General features: G+C 48.5%; 1 protein-coding gene across 1 annotated transcript in view; it reads left to right on the top strand.

Moving 5' to 3' along the window:
* The window catches only part of SLIT3 (slit guidance ligand 3), a 597,642-nt gene that overhangs the window by 579,769 nt on the left and 1,857 nt on the right, over nt 1-16,016 (top strand). The window contains exons 31-35 of the mRNA XM_063085643.1: nt 965-1,205; nt 3,125-3,255; nt 10,333-10,487; nt 11,898-12,183; nt 14,708-14,916. Of these exons, the coding sequence (XP_062941713.1) occupies nt 965-1,205; nt 3,125-3,255; nt 10,333-10,487; nt 11,898-12,183; nt 14,708-14,916 (1,022 nt within the window). The remainder of the gene's footprint in view (nt 1-964; nt 1,206-3,124; nt 3,256-10,332; nt 10,488-11,897; nt 12,184-14,707; nt 14,917-16,016) is intronic.

Below are 16,016 nucleotides of genomic sequence, written 5' to 3'. Positions count from 1 at the left end.
ATTCCTGAGCCCTACCCCAGAGCTGCTGAATTAAAATTGGGAGGTGGGGGGAAGGGGCTGGGGGTCTGCACCTTTTTTTTTTATTGTGATAAAATACACATAACAGGGCCAGCCCATGGCTCACTTGGGAGAGTGTGGTGCTGATAACACCAAGGCCACTGGTTCAGATCCATATATAGGGATGGCTGGTTAGCTCACTTGGGAGAGCCTGGTGCTGACAACACCAAGTCAAGGGTTAAGATCCCCTTACCGGTCACCTCTTTAAAAAAAAAAAATACATATAACATAAAAACGACCATCTTAACCATTTTTAAGGGTACAGTTCAATGGTATTAAGAACGTTCACACTGTTGTGCAGCCATCACCGCCATCTGTCACCAGAACTCTCCCATCTTGCAAAACTAAAACTCTGTAGCCATTAAACAATATCCCATTCCTTCTCTGCAGCCTCTGGTAACCTCTGTTCTACTTTTGATCTCTCTGAATATCACTACTCTATGTACCTCATGCAAGTGGAATAACACAGTATTTTTCCTGCGTGGCTGGCTTATTTCACTTTGTGTAATGCTCTCAAGGTTCATCTGTGCTGTATCACAGGTCAGAATTTCCTTCGTTTTTAAGGCTGAACAATATTCCATCGGATGGATATACCATGTTTTGTTTCTCCATTCATCTGTCTGTGGATGGGAATCTGCACTTGTAGAAATTCACCCCAGGCAATTCTGATGACACTGAAATTTAGGGATCTATACTCTAGCCCAACTCCATTATATTTAAAATGGGAAAACTGGGACTCAGAGAAGGAAAAGGACTTGCCCCATTTGGTGGCAGGGTTAGAGATAGACCCAGTTCCCAACTCACTTCACCTTCCTCCTAGAGGTTCTTTGGCCTAAATAACCATGATTTTGTCTTCCTCACCATTCTCCCCCCCTCTCGCCCCCATCCCCCTACACCCACCTTCCAGCGGGCTCTTCTGTGAGCACCCCCCACCCATGGTCCTGCTGCAGACCAGCCCCTGTGACCAGTACGAGTGCCAGAACGGGGCCCAGTGCATCGTGGTGCAGCAGGAGCCCACCTGCCGTTGCCCCCCAGGCTTTGCCGGCCCCAGGTGTGAGAAGCTCATCACTGTCAACTTCGTAGGCAAGGACTCCTATGTGGAACTGGCCTCTGCCAAGGTCCGGCCCCAGGCCAACATCTCCCTGCAGGTGCGTCCGCCCCACCCCGCCCTTAGAAGGACGTGTTCCCAAGCTCTGACTGTTCAGAGAACAGCAATGATACCTCCCGTAAAGTATCATCAAGGACAGCACTCAGCTTTGGGGGATCTGGGCCAGCTCTGTCCACAGATATAATTATAGATAACTCCTGACCAGCCCTCGCTGCAAACAGCAGCCCCCACTTTCAGCCTCATTCACTCATTCCTCTAGAAAATATTTGTTCAACTATTATATGCCAGACGCTGAGCTGGGCAATGGGGATTCAGTGGTAGCAAGACAGACAAAGCCCCTTGTCTAGGGTAGGATGGCAAGGAAAGGGATAGTGACAAGCCTGGGTGCTGTGGGAGTGATTCCAGCCCATTGGGAAGAATCATGGAAGGCTCCCCAGAGGCAGTGATGACTGAGCTGAGACCTGAAGGATGAATAGGACTTGCCTGATGAAGGGTAGAAGGGTGGAGGACTGAAGCAGCAGGTTGAAGAACAGAGATGAGGAGGAAGGGTGTTTAGCCTGAGAGATCAGCGTGTGCAAAGGCCCAGAAGCACAACCAAACAGAGCATTTACCGAGAATGCAAAACCATTTAGTATGACCCAAGTTCTTTTCTAACTTCTTCAGGTTCCCTGCCTATGGACCTGAACACAGTTATTCAAAACTGCTCTTCTGGGCAACCTAAATGCTATTCTCAAGGGTAAGAACAGGGAAGGCGCATGATAGAAAAAGAAAAGGACACTGCCCAAAGGCTTGCTGAGGAGGAGGAGCCCTGGACACACACTAGAGGGTGCTGGCCAGTTAGTGGCCTCCGCCACATGGGGTTGGATACTTCTTGGTGCTGATGGGCACTGACTCAGGCTCTGTTCTCCTTTTGTTCGTGGCCACATTAGCCCAGGTTTAACCTGGAGCTTATGAAGAAAATACTTATTCAGTGAAGATCTGTTAAGCACCTACACATGCCAGACACTATTCTAGGCAGTGGAGTTGCAAAAATAAACAAAAGTTCAAACTGCCTCACCTCATGATGCTTTCAGACCACTGAGTAGGCCCCTGAGGTGAGGGTTGATCCTGGGCACAAACAACAAGGAAGCCCTGGTTACCATCACCTGCTCCTGCTTCCTCTGTCAGTCCCACCCACCCAGGGACCCAGCTATTGGGTCCCAACCAGCCAAGGCAGCACCCAATGCCCTAGACATCCAGATGTCCTATCAAACTTACCTGTGCCACATCCAGCTCCTCAGGCCAGATGTGCCCATAGACTAATCAGAGAATCTCATCCCTGCAGCCAGGTGGCTGGCAGATGATGCCCTCTGAGTAGCAACTTCTGAAACCAGTGGCTCTCAGCCTTGGCAATACCTTAGAATCACCTGGAGAACTTCTAAAGTTATCTTTGCCTGTGCCCTACCCCCAAGAGATTAGTGTGTACTTGTTCTGGAATGAAGCCCAGACACTGGTATTTTCAAAATTTCCCCAGATGACTATTAGCACAGTGCCTTGTTCATAGTAAACATTCAGTTAAATGGTAAGTGTTAGCATTTTATTTATGATAATTATTATTATACTTTGTAAGCAGAGACTGAGGCTCTGAGCAGGGACTTGGGCGGGATCACATTGCATGCCAGTGGGAGAGGACAGATAGAGCTCTTGACATGCATAAATATATAAGTATAGTGGCACATAGTAAATGCTCAATAAATATCAGTTGAAGTGGTTTGCTCAATCAGCATTTGTGGAAGTGTAAGTATAGGCCTTGCCTTCTGGGAATTTACAGACTAGATGGAGGAGAAAAGATGGATGCGAATTCAGATCCAGGATAGGTTCAGAAGCCACCACCTGGAAGAGTGCTGTGAGGTGGGGAACCTCAGGAGAGGTTTGGCCTCAGGTAAGCTCTAACCCACATGCCCTGGCTTTTCTCTCCAGGTGGCCACTGACAAGGACAATGGCATCCTTCTCTACAAGGGAGACAATGACCCCCTGGCGCTAGAGCTGTACCAGGGCCATGTGAGGCTGGTCTATGACAGCCTGAGCTCCCCTCCAACTACAGTGTACAGGTAAGAACCTCACTCCCTCCCCACCCTTTGCATGTGCCTCCACCTCCCGCCTTCCAGCCCTGCAAGATGATGCTGATGCCAGATGGCTCTGATGCCTCTTCTTCCTGCCACATGCACACATACACACACACACACACACACACACACACACACACACACACACACACACTTTTTCCTTGCACAGAGTGGTGGGTAGGAGGGAGAAAGGCGGTGTTGGAGGAAGAGGCAGGCGAGGAAGGCAGGCACACACCAGGAGATGACACCTCATTAATATAAGATAAATGACCAGCTGGCTACTGTGCATGGCACGGGGTGCTCCAATGGGGATGAGGCTGCTTAATGAGATGCCCTTTTCAAAATGTCATTCTAATCTTTTATTAGTTTAAGAAAGAAAACAGGGTGATTAGCATGCAACCCAACAGGAGGAAATCCAAGAGCACCACGGGAACAGGACTGCTCCTTAAGTGACTTTCAAACTGTTCTGAAAGACAGTTTTTCCTAAACTTCTGTCTTTCCGATGGTCACCCTGATTTCCAGGTTATCCATGTGGTGGCTGTGCTATTCATATGCTACTTTATATCGACTTCCAGCCTGCTCACTTTTTTATTTAGCTTCGTCCTCAGGGGAAGGAGAGCCAAACCTGGGGAAGCCATAATTTGAAATGGGAAACCAGAGAACTTTTGTCTCCTAAAGTCCTTGTCAGGGAGTCAGATGAGGTTTAGCAAATGGGCCTGGGGAAATACCAGGCTCTTTATCTTATCCACAGGAGGCACCAAGTTGAGGATGTCCAGGCAGTCCTGGCCTGGATCTTCATGGTGAGCCTGGTGACAGGTCTTTGGTACCCTCGGCTTCCAGTCTGAAGGGGCCCCAGAAATCTCATATTGAGATTGGTTTTGCTTCCAGACACTTTCCTCTGAGACAGCCCTGTTTGGGCTCCAGGAGTGCAGTCTTTCACTCAGTAAACATCTATCAGGCACTTTGTTTGGACAGGCCCTAGGCTAGGTGTAGGGGGCACAGTTATACACAGTCCAGACAAGAAGACAGACACATAAACAAGCAACACTTACACAAGCCAAATAAAATGGTTCTCACTGGAGACACCAGCAGCATGCTGTGGACACTAAAGATGGAACAAATATTTTTTCCTGGAGGACCAGGGAGGGCTCCTTGGAAGAAGAGGTAGTGTTTGAGCTAAGGTTGGACCTATGGCTAAGGAGTATTTCCACAGGCTGAGAAGGAAGCCAAGGTGGGAGGGGCTGGGGTTAATGGAGGGCACAGGCTGAGCTAACCAGCAGCTGAGAGGATCAGGAGGCCATTCCAGCCAAAACAAAATGAGATCTCCTCTTCAGAGTCACTGCTGCAACTTCTATCCACCCAGGAAGGCTGCCTCGGCCTCAGGGCCAGAGCCAGGGAGCCAAACCAAAGCTGATCTAATCAGGGGAGCTGGCAGCCTACAGACTTCTGCCCACTGAGGCCCCATTGATCAGCCCCCAGGTGAGGATGGGAAGCCAGGGCCCCCAGCAGGGGTTCCCAGGCTAGATTCCATGCCTCCTTCCTGTTGAAGCCTGACTTGGTTATCTGCCCAACTGTAGTCACAGAGGGTGATGAGGGCACTTCAAGATTTTGTTCCAGGCCCCAGGGCAAATACACAGAAAAGCCCATCTGAGCCCCCCACTGCCCCAAAATGGGGACAGACTCCACTGTTCCTCAGTACCAAGATTTGTCAGGAAGCCAAACTCACCTGCCAGCTAGGCCAAGCAGTTAGTAGGTAACAGACCTGGCTAGGGTGTCAGTAGGGAGTGGTAGGGAGTGGTGGGGACTGCCGTAGCCTGGAGGGTACAAGCCCCATCCAAAGGGGCAGCTGGCCTCAGCTCCAGCAAATGTTGCTGTGTGGGAATGCAGGTTGTCAAGAGAAGCTGGAGGGGTTTCTACGTGAGATATCTGTTTTTAAATATTGGCCATTGTAAAATACCACGTGTGAGCTCTATTTAGCAGTTCACCCTCCCCAAGTCTTCATAATCACAATCTTATCCACTGCCAAGGTCTTTGTCTCATCTGATCCTCACCACAAGCCCTAGGCAAGCATCATTACTCCTACTTTAGGGATGAGAAGGCTGATTCTCAGACAGATTTAAACCCCTGTAGGTTCCCACCAAACCTCGCTCTCCCACCGTGCTGGCTCCAGGGCATGAAGGGTGGGGCCGGGAGAGAGAGCATAGGCCCAGCCGCTGTGGTGTCAAGTGGGGGCTGCTGCCAAACTGAAATCCCAGGACCTCTTTGTTCCTTGAGGCTCCATCGCCACCTAGTGGTCACAACGCAGCATCCAGGTGAGCGCGACCAGCACCTGGAAGAATGACGACCCTCCTAATCCCAGTCTTTCCACAATGGCACAAGGTCCTGTGGCTCTGGAGACTTGGAGTTCAGTCCTGCCTCCACCAATTCCACTATAAGACTTCGGGCTGCACACCTTCAGTCTCTGAGCCTTAGGCGTCGTGTTTCTGAAGTGGAGAAAAAATTGTGCATTCCCACCTGGGGGTTGTTAGTGTTAAATGAGAGGATGTAGGTCAAGTGCTTAGCCTAGAGTAGTACGATGCCTGGCTCCACTAAGGCTCAACACATGCCCACATTGTTATCAAAAGCAAAAGAACTGATGGGCCGCTCTGGCCAACGCGTGTTGGTCATGCCAGTTGCAGACAGGAACCATCCAGCCCAGCTCTGACACACCCAGTGCCATCTACCTCCCACTTGATGCTCGGTCAGTCTGACCCAGTGGATAGTGAAGAAGACTCTCAGAGCTCCCTTCTCTCCCCTGAAGTTTCTAGATATCTCTCCAGGAGACTCATTACTGGAGCTTAGAACCACATGGTATGATCATTTCTTTTAGAGTAAACACCAGGTTTCTGGTTTATTTTGTTTTTTTCAATTTTTTCCCTCTTCTTTTATAGCATTAGAGCTGTTTTTCCCATTGATACAGGTTGAATATCCCTTATCTGAAATGCTTGAGACCAGAAGTGTTTTGGATTTCAGATATTTTTGAATTTTGGAATATTTGCATTATACCAGTTGAACATCCCAAATCCGAAAATTTGAAATTCGAAATGCTCCAATGAGCATTTCCTTTGAGTGTCATGTCAGTGCTCAAAAAGTTTCAGAGTTTGGAGCATTTTGGATTTCGGATTTTCAGATTCGGGATGTTCAATCTATATTTTACTTCAAAGGCCAAGATTTTTTTAAAAAATAGAAATGGAGCCATCCTCATTTAGAGATAGTGGTTAAAAATGAGAGCTTTCAGTACTGTCGACTTCAACCCCCAGGGACCCACAGTTTGAAAAGCACTGGTTTTAGGCATTATTTCCAGGCAACCCTGGTTAAGACATGCGAAGGAAGAAGTGAACCTATTAATTCACGAGCACCTACTGGCATAGACAACGTTATGAGAGGTTTAGACTTGGAGTCAGTCCTGACTAAACCTCAACTCCACTACTGGCTAGCAGTGTGGCTAGTTATTTAGTTTCTTTCCCTGTAAAATGGAACTCACAAGAGACCCTCCTCAGAGATGGTAATAAGTGGAAGCATCCAGAAATTCAAAGCCCTGGGCAGCTGTAAGGTTGAAAAATCAGAGTACAGGCTTTCCAGGTTCTACTAACCTACTCCCCCACCCCAGTCCATGCTACACCCAGCTCCTACAAGCCTAGCATAAGGGTCTAGGAGACTGAGCACTTTCTTGGTATCAGGGACCATGCAATACCCATTAAAACCCAATGTTAAGAGAACAAAACTCATTGTGTAGAAGCAGAAACTGGAGCTTGCACAAGTGATGTGACTTGCCCAGGATCTTTCAGCTAGAAGACCCAGTATGATATCAGACCTCTCACCCCTGCCCCCAGCATGAGCTGGCTGAGGATTATACCTGGAGGAACGGGCCTGCCTAGGACTCTACCATATGGGCATCAGGCAAGATCCTCTGCAGAGCTGGGTGCTGGGGTACTGTGGAGCCCAGCACTCTGTCTGGGGCAGGAGCTGGTGACTGCACAGTCCTCTCTGCTCCTGCTCCTGCGGCTCCTGCCAAACCACTGTCTCCAGGCCAAGTGCCTTCAGAGGCCATGCGCCAGGGCCTGAGCTGGCTGGAGGATCACAGGAAGGGGAGAAGGGAATAGGCTTGAAGCCAGCGTTCAGGAAGGAGCTAGTGTGTGTGTTCACTGAGCCTGTGTGTGTCTATAATGGGAAAACAGCTGCCCAACTCCCTGAATCTTAATGTTGAATGGGAACACAGAGACCACCCAACCAGAGCTGCAGCCCCTCGACAGCTCTTTCTGACAGGTGGCAGCCCAGCATGTTTACATACCTCCAGGGCAGGGAGCTCATTTGCATTTTAGGACAGCACCAGTTTACAGGATGGTTTGGGGCTGTATCTGCATGTTTTTTGCATGTGTGGTTGGAGAACTATGTGAGGGTTCAAGGTCAGAAGTTTATGGTCTTTTCATACCAGCACTCATTCCCTGAGCATCGCAGTCCTCTGCCTTGTCCTTGGCTCATGACTTGGAGCAGCTGGAGGCTTCTGAAATAGAAACAGCTCTATCTTCACACAGCTTCTTGGCTCCCTTTTACAAAACCAGATACCCCAATGACTCTTTTAGCCACCATACCACCCCCCTTTGTGCTGTTTCTTGGCCAGACCTTGATAAATTAGTCATCTGATTAGATGAAAGGCTAAGAAAAGTAGAATGTGAGCTTTGTGACTGCAGATACTCTTGTCTGTCCTGTTTGCTACTGATCCCCAGCACCTAGGCCGTGTGGCCCATAGCAGACACTCGGTGGGTGGATGGATGATGGAGGATCAATGGATGAATGGATGGAGGATGGAAGGATGCACGCATGGATGTATGAATGGATGGAGGATAGGTGGGTGGATAGACAGGTGGATAGATGGACAGATGAGTTGATAAGTAGATAGATGGGTGGGTAAGTGGATGGGCGGGTGGATGGTTGGATGGATGGACAAATGGATAGATAGATGAAGGATGGATAAGTGGGTGGGTGAATGGATGGGTTAATGGATGGATGTGAAAGAAGACATTTCCCAGTGGATTTGGGTGGGCCCTTGGCTCCTGCATGTCCCCTTCTGCCATCACTTTCTCCCAGGGATCAGTACTAGAGTAGGGATCACTAGGTTGGCAGACAATGGTAAGTTACTGTTGTTATTACTATTCTAAATAACTCTAATAATAACTGCTCCCATTTTCCCAGTAATTTACAGTCTACAAAGCACTTTTATGTACCTTCTCTGGTTTATCATAATAATTCTGTGAGGTTATTCGCTCCCCTTTTATTCTCCCCCTTCTCCAGATGAGGAAACTGAGACCAGGGGGCTCAATTTCTATGACTGGCCATGGTCCTATTCAGCAGTAAGGGGCTGGAATGGACTCTGCTTTCTCCACCACACCCCAGTTAAGCCTGTCTTCTCCCAGGCATTTCCCTTGCCTCATTGGCTGCTAAAGTTTCTAAATCTGAATCAGTCACTGAGACTGTCCCTGCCTGCCTGGATAATCAGTGCCACCTCCCTGCCAGGGTCCTCTTGTTGGAGCCAACAGGAATTCACCACGGAGATTTCAAGGAGAAACGGAGCCTTCATATTTACTGCCCACACCTGAATAGATAAGACAGTGCTCAGCCTACTCCTCAGAGAGACATTTTCTTCAGGGAAAGAGGAGGTGTCATATCTCCAAACTCTGTCACCTCCCACCACTCTTCCCTCCCAGCCCCTGCCAAGGATAGAGTACTAGAAAGAGCAAAACATTGGAGTCAAAAGTTTTTCCTATAAATTCTGCTCTGGTATTTACTAGCTAGGTGACCTCAGACAAATCACTTATCCTCTCTGGGCCTCAGTGTCTTTATCTTTGAAATGGGATATCTGGCATCAACTTCATCGAATTATCATGAGGTTCAAATATGTGAGCCATTTAGTACCATGTCTAGCCCATCAAAAGCCCTCAATGAGTGGCTGCTGGTATTGTCAAAGGCGGCACAGAAAAGGAGAATGTGTCTTGGTCCAAATCCCTGCTCTGTCACTTATTAGCTGTGGGGCCTTGGGTAAGTTACTTAACCTTTCTGAGCTTCCGTTTCCTCATTTCTATAATGGGGATAACAAACTTGCCTTGCAGGAGTATAGTAAGGCATTATTTCCCCAGATGTGGTATTATACCCCACTGGTAGTACACAGGGTAAATTTAGGTAAGACAAAGTATTGAGATTTTCACTATAAAAGAATTTACTTCATACGTACTAGAAAAAACATAAAAATCACACCAAAACAATTTTTTCTTGGACAGTATTTGCTAAAACAATGCTAACCATATATCCTTATTGATACTTAAGGGAGAAATGAGGCAATCGAAGGAAAATATGTTAAGTAAATAATTGTCTGGGTGGTATATAGGTAGAGCAAAAGTTGAGAAGGTGTTCTGAGGACAGAGTTTGCTTGACTCTATAAAACGACAGAAAATAACACAAACAATGATAATCAAATGCAATACAGACCCTAGACTGGATTTTGTACTGGAAGGAAATAAATGCTATAGAGGACATTATTGCATCCACTGAAAAATTAGAATACAAATGATAGACTAAGGTATGGTATCAAATGTTATATTTACCAAAGGTGATTACTGTGCTGTGCTCATGTAGGAAAATATCCCTATCCTTAGGAAATGCACTCTGAGGTATCTAGGGATAAAGGGCTATGATGTATGTAACTTATATTTAAATGGTTCAGAAAATGTATGTATGTATATGCATATATACATATATGTGTGTGTATATACATGTGTTTATGTGTATGTCTGTATATGTATAAAGAAGAGAGAAATAAATGGTAAAGCAAATGGGGGTAATGGGAGAATCTGGGTAATAAGTATTTTGTGTAGTTTTTACTTTTTGCAAATTATGTAAGTTTGAAGTTATTTCCAAATAAAAAGTAAAACAAAGTGCAGGTAGTGCAGGTCGAGTCTGCAGCCCAGGTACCTGGCTGTGGAAGGCGTTCAGCAAACCTTCTTGCCCCCTCCCTTCTCTCCTGTCCAGTGTGGAGACAGTGAATGACGGGCAATTCCACAGCGTGGAGCTGGTGATGTTAAATCAGACGCTGAACCTGGTGGTGGACAAAGGAGCCCCCAAGAGCCTGGGGAAGCTCCAGAAGCAGCCGGCAGTGAGCATCAACAGCCCCCTCTACCTTGGAGGTAAAGCCCTCCTCCCTGACCTTCCCTACCATCCCTTCTACCCCTGCCTTCCACTGGCCCTCTGTGCTCCAGCAACCACACTCAGGCCCACTGCCAGGGGCTCCCCTGCTCTCATCTCCACATGCACTGCCAAAGTCAATCGGGGAAGGCTTCCTGGAGGAAAAGACAACCAAGCTAAACCCTAAAAGGGTGAATAGGCATTAGTCAGGCCATGGAGAGAAAAGAATTTTGGACAGATGTTAGGAAAGGAAAGAGCAGAATGCCTGGGAACTACAAGTTGGTGAAGATGGAAGGGGGAGGGGTGAGAAGAGAGGAGGCAGGAGATGGAAGCAGGGTGGGGACTCTGCTGAAGGCAGAACAAAGGCCAAAAAGCAAAGTAGCCACCAGCCTGGCAGAACCAGGACCTAAAACGCAGCTCCTCAGCTGGTAGTTCTCAAAAGACTAGGTATAAAAAAAGCCCCCAGAGCAGCTTGTTCAACACAGAGATTGCTGAGACGTCACCCCAAAAAGTCCACCTCCAAATGGATGTCATGGGCCCAGGAATCTGCACTGTTAATAGATAGTTCATATGCAGGGGTGTGCAGGGAATGTCCTGGCCCAGAACAATCCCTGAAGGGACACAGCTTCTCCCCAGAGGAAGCCTGTTGCTCGCTTTCTCTTCACCTGCTCCATTGGTAGCCAGAACAAAGCTGAGTCCTCTGCTTCTGGCTTTCAAGTCAGTCTCAGGATCCCACTGTAGGGGGTGGGCAGGGAGTGTTATATTAGGAGAGAAAACACAAATCAGATTCCTCGAAAAGCGAATTAGGTCTTTACCAACAGTCTCTTAAAGACACTGAGAAGAGGGGTACACAGCACATAAGGCAGCCAAGGGGTCTAAAAACCTTGAACCCCAAAGCCACTGAGCAAGGCTGTTCCTCCATACCCGTCTCCTCTCCCAAACTCCAGCTCACCTGCCCTGTGTTCTCCTGCAGGGCCCACAACGAGGGGCTGAGGAGGGCTGAGGGGGACAGCAGAGTTACCTAGTGCACCATCCATCTCCTGCCTAAGTGACGGGGGCACCCTCTGCAGTTCATCCAGGGGGGCCATGTGGCAGCAGGTGACCAAAGGGTCTCATTTTTTGAAGGGAAGCCTAAAATACAGATTCTTATGGGAAATTTTCAATATTTAAATATTGGCAATGAATTCAAGTTTTTGAAAGAGTCCTAGTATGCATATCCTTGCATGATTAGGCCCTGGGTTTGGCCTCATTCTCTCAATTTGAACAGCAGAGGGCCAGACCTCTGAACACAACCTTGAGCACATGAAAGGTGCTTTCTCGCTCTGAGGAGAGGACTTGATGGGCACTCGGCCCAGCAAGCAGGGGTGGCAGGGGAGGGTCCTCAGGCTGTCGTCCTGGCTCCCCTCCCGCAGGCATCCCCACCTCCACGGGCCTCTCAGCCTTGCGCCAGGGCACAGACCGGCCGCTGGGCGGTTTCCACGGCTGCATCCATGAGGTACGCATCAACAATGAGCTGCAGGACTTCAAGGCCCTGCCGCCGCAGTCCCTGGGGGTGTCACCAGGCTGCAAGTCCTGCACCGTGTGCAAGCACGGCCTGTGCCGCTCGGTGGAGAAGGACAGCATTGTGTGTGAGTGCCACCCAGGCTGGACCGGCCCACTGTGCGACCAGGAGGCCCGGGACCCCTGCCTTGGCCACAGGTCAGTATCCTGAAACCCCCAGCTGCCCCATCGGGCTCCCAGTTTGGACTAAGTCCCTGGCCCACCTGAGAAGTGGGCACTGTGAGCGCTGGAAGAATTGTGGTCAAACTGTAGACAGGATTTGCATAAGTGTGACTGCTTAAAAGTTCGAGAGGTTGAGTTTACACATGCATGCAGCAGGTCCCACTAGGAAGTGAAAGCAAGAGAGGGCCTTGCTCAAAATACCTGTCTCCGCCAAGTGGCCTTTAGTGAAAGGTGCCCCTTTGGGCAGACACAGCCCATGGGCCCTCAGCTTGGCAAGTGAAATGAGGGTGAATTTTAGCCCCAACTTGGCTACTCCCTCAGCCGGTGCCCTGTGCAAGGCACCAGGTGCATCACCGTGCACGGCTGAATCACATTTAATGATTTAATCACTCAATATTCATTCAACAAGTATTTATTGAGGGCCTACTGTGTGTCAGGCCTTATGCTAAATGATATCCAGTATTTTCAGTGTTAAGAAATCTGTATCAAACAAAAATGACAACAGAGCCAAGACTGGTCATTTGGTTGGCTGAACAAGTTGGGAAATGGTATTTTAGATCAGGAATGAGAGACAGCTGTAAAGGGTTTGAGCTGCCTGTGTTGCCCTTCAGTGTGTGTGTTTGACTCTATAATTAATATGAATTCTGGCTTTGTCATCCCAGTAGGGACAATGATGCATCATGATTAAAAATATAGGCTTTGCCGTCAGTTTTTCCATCTAGGAGATATGGATAAGACTACCGATTGCATAGGAGCCACAGAGGAGGGGCTGTTGTGGAAATTAAGAGTGATACTGGATACAAAGCACTTCACACAATGCCTGGCACATAGCAAGTGCTGCCTGGTGATGGTGGTGGTGGTAGTTATAGTAGTGTTGTTATCATTTAAAAGGGTAGAGCAATTAAAATGTTTAGATAAGGCTTAGATTCCTCCTAGCGGTGATTGGCCACTTTGATATGTGAGGCTTTTGGGTTTTTTTGGTTTTTTAAATATTTTTTTACATTCTATGATGATGTTGCAGAGCAGTTGAGAGGGAGGGGGAGAGGGGAAAGGGGAAGGAAATGGGATGGAAAGAGGAGGAGGGGTGGGATTGAGGCCTATGGTACGCCCCTCATTCCCACAGGGGAGACCAGGGGACTTCCAGTGGTGACTTGGTCATTGCTGGGCTGGTGCAGATGTCAGGGGGGTGTGGCAAAAGCACTCGCACCCCCACCACCCCAGCTTGGGAGAGCCCAGGGCACTTTCTGCAGCAGCTCAGTGGTTGTCACAGGGCTGGTTACGTGTGTCGGGGGTGGGGGGGTGGCTGAGGCCCCCAGTGCTCCCCCCTTTCTGGCTTGATAGCTCAGGGGACTTCCAGTCCTTCTAGGAGTTATAGGTGTTCTTTGGTGAAATGAGACCCTTACTAGTTAATATCAAACTTTGATTGTGAGTACTTTGTTTTTTCTTCCAGTTCTGTGTTGGATTATTTGCTGTTCCCACCACTCAAACTCTGTGCTGGAACTAATTGGTTGTCCTTTGCTTACTTCTAAAATGGGGGAACTTCCTTTGGGAACCAGTACTTGAGCTCTGTGGTTGAGCTAAATTGCTGCTTGGCTGCTGATTCCCTAGGGAAGGCTGTTTGTGCAACTCAGGTTTTAATAGTTGACTTTATAGGAAGTTGTGGGTCTAGTGAAATCCAGTGCACCTGGGTTGTGCAGACACTCATCTGGGCCTGAGTCTTTTCATCAATCTGCATCCCATGCAATTCTATATTCCTGACCAGTCTCCTATGAATGGTCCTATCCTGACTGGGGGACAGATCAGCTGTCCTTGCTGTGCCCCATTTTCCCCCAGCCACCATCCATACTCCAAACACTTCCCAGGGGATGGGCCATGTTCCTGTCCCTTGCAGCGACTCACCAGCCTCTGAGTGGCTCCTTTTTTTCAGTTGTTGTGGCTCCTTGCTCCAGTTTGGGTCCACAAGAACCCTATTAGTGGTATTACAGGCCTGGGGGCCACCAAGGCCCTCTTCTCCCCTGCCTCCTTCAAGCATTCTGTAGGTCTTTCCTCCTCTTTCCCTGAGCTCTAGCAGCCCCAGCTTGGCTGTTGTTGCTTTATAGTTGTAAATCGGTTGATTTCTGGGAAAGAGTGATGCTGGGGACTGTTTATACTGCCATCTTGACCAGAAGTCAGATATGTGAGTTCTAATGTCTGCATGTAAAGCTGCAAGCCAGCCTCTGTCATGATCACAGCTGGCACTGGACACTGGGTGATGCTCACAAGCTTCCAGCTTGTTGGCCACTGGGACAGGGTATTTAAGAAAAAAAGAGATGCTCAGCCACTGGGCTGGCAGAGGGCAGACCATGGGATGGAGAAGGCCTGTCATGCCTCACTCAGCCTAAGGTCCCATGGCTCTGGGTCCCCTGGTTCAAGCCTGGTCCCTGGCTAGGGTGGACAAAGGAATCGCCCAGCAGCACTAACTCTGATCTGGTTCCCTTCTCACCCTCCCCTCTGTCCCCAGCTGCAGCCATGGAAAATGTGTGGCAACTGGGACGTCATATGTGTGCAAATGTGCCGAGGGCTATGGAGGGCCCTTGTGTGACCACAAGAATGACTCTGCCAATGCCTGCTCAGGCTTCAAGTGTCACCAGGGGCAGTGTCACATCTCAGACCGAGGGGAGCCCTACTGCCTGTGCCAGCCTGGCTTTAATGGGGAGCACTGCCAACAAGGTGGGTCTACTGGGCACATGGGAGGGAGGACCCAGGAAGGAAGCAGGTCCGAGTTGGACTCCAGATCAAGACTGCCTAAGTTCCAGTTCTGGCTGTGCCACTTAGAGGCTGCATGACCTTAGTTCAGTCACTTTAGGTTGCATTCAGCACAGCCAGGGCTGTATGAGGGTCCTCGCCACAGGGCAGCTGGCTTCCGCCAGAGTGCATGATCCCAGAAAGAGCAAGGAGGAAGCCATTGTCAAATGATCTACCACCCTGATTTCCACAACATCATCTTGGTTACATGGGTCAGGCACATTCATTGAGAGAGGGGACCACATAAAAAACATAAACACCAGGAGATGGAGGCCACAGGGGGCCAATTTGGAGGCTGGCTACCACACTGCCTTATAGGGTTGTTGGAGGAGGACATGAGATGTGAAGTATCTGGCACCTGGCCCAGTAGTAAGAGTTTGGTAGCTGGACTACATTATAGTCCAATTTCATGAAAAAGCCAGGTTAAGATCCTTAAAAGCTGGAAGTGACATTGTTCTCATGATAAAGAAGGTCAAACTCTGTCTTAGAATCTGTGTGACCTCTGTCTTAGAATCTGTGTGACCTCCTTTGCCTCTCTGGTTCACAGTTCCTTACCCAAAGGTACAGACAACTCATAGCACCTATTGCATAGGTTTAGTGTGAAGATCTCTCCTCCTCTTTTCTTTTCCAATGTGTTGGCCCTCAGGATGCCATGCCTTCAAAACTAATTCCTACCCTAGCCCTTTGGGTTCTCAGGCCACACCCCCACCCCAGACCTTTTGAATCAGAACCTGCATTTTGACAAGAGCCCCAATGATTCGTATGTGTAAGAACATTGCAGATGTTGCTCTATGGTCTCCATCCAGTCCCCCTGCCATTATTAGATCAACAGAAGACAGTTCCTTGGACTGGTCTATTCTCCTAAGCATCAAATTACTTATCTCAGCTAGTGGCTCTTTATTATATTAATTTTGAGATGAGCTCAAAAAAGGAAAATTAACTTTAAATTATATTAACATGAAAATTGTTCTATCTCACCTTGGAGGTTTTTCTCCTGCACAGACACTGAGAAGTCTTCCTCCCTG

Source organism: Cynocephalus volans, chromosome 2 (assembly GCF_027409185.1).
Source record: "Cynocephalus volans isolate mCynVol1 chromosome 2, mCynVol1.pri, whole genome shotgun sequence".
NCBI lineage: Eukaryota > Metazoa > Chordata > Mammalia > Dermoptera > Cynocephalidae > Cynocephalus > Cynocephalus volans.
The sequence above is the reverse complement of the archived record's forward strand: the minus strand, read 5'-3'. Positions and strand labels throughout refer to the sequence as shown.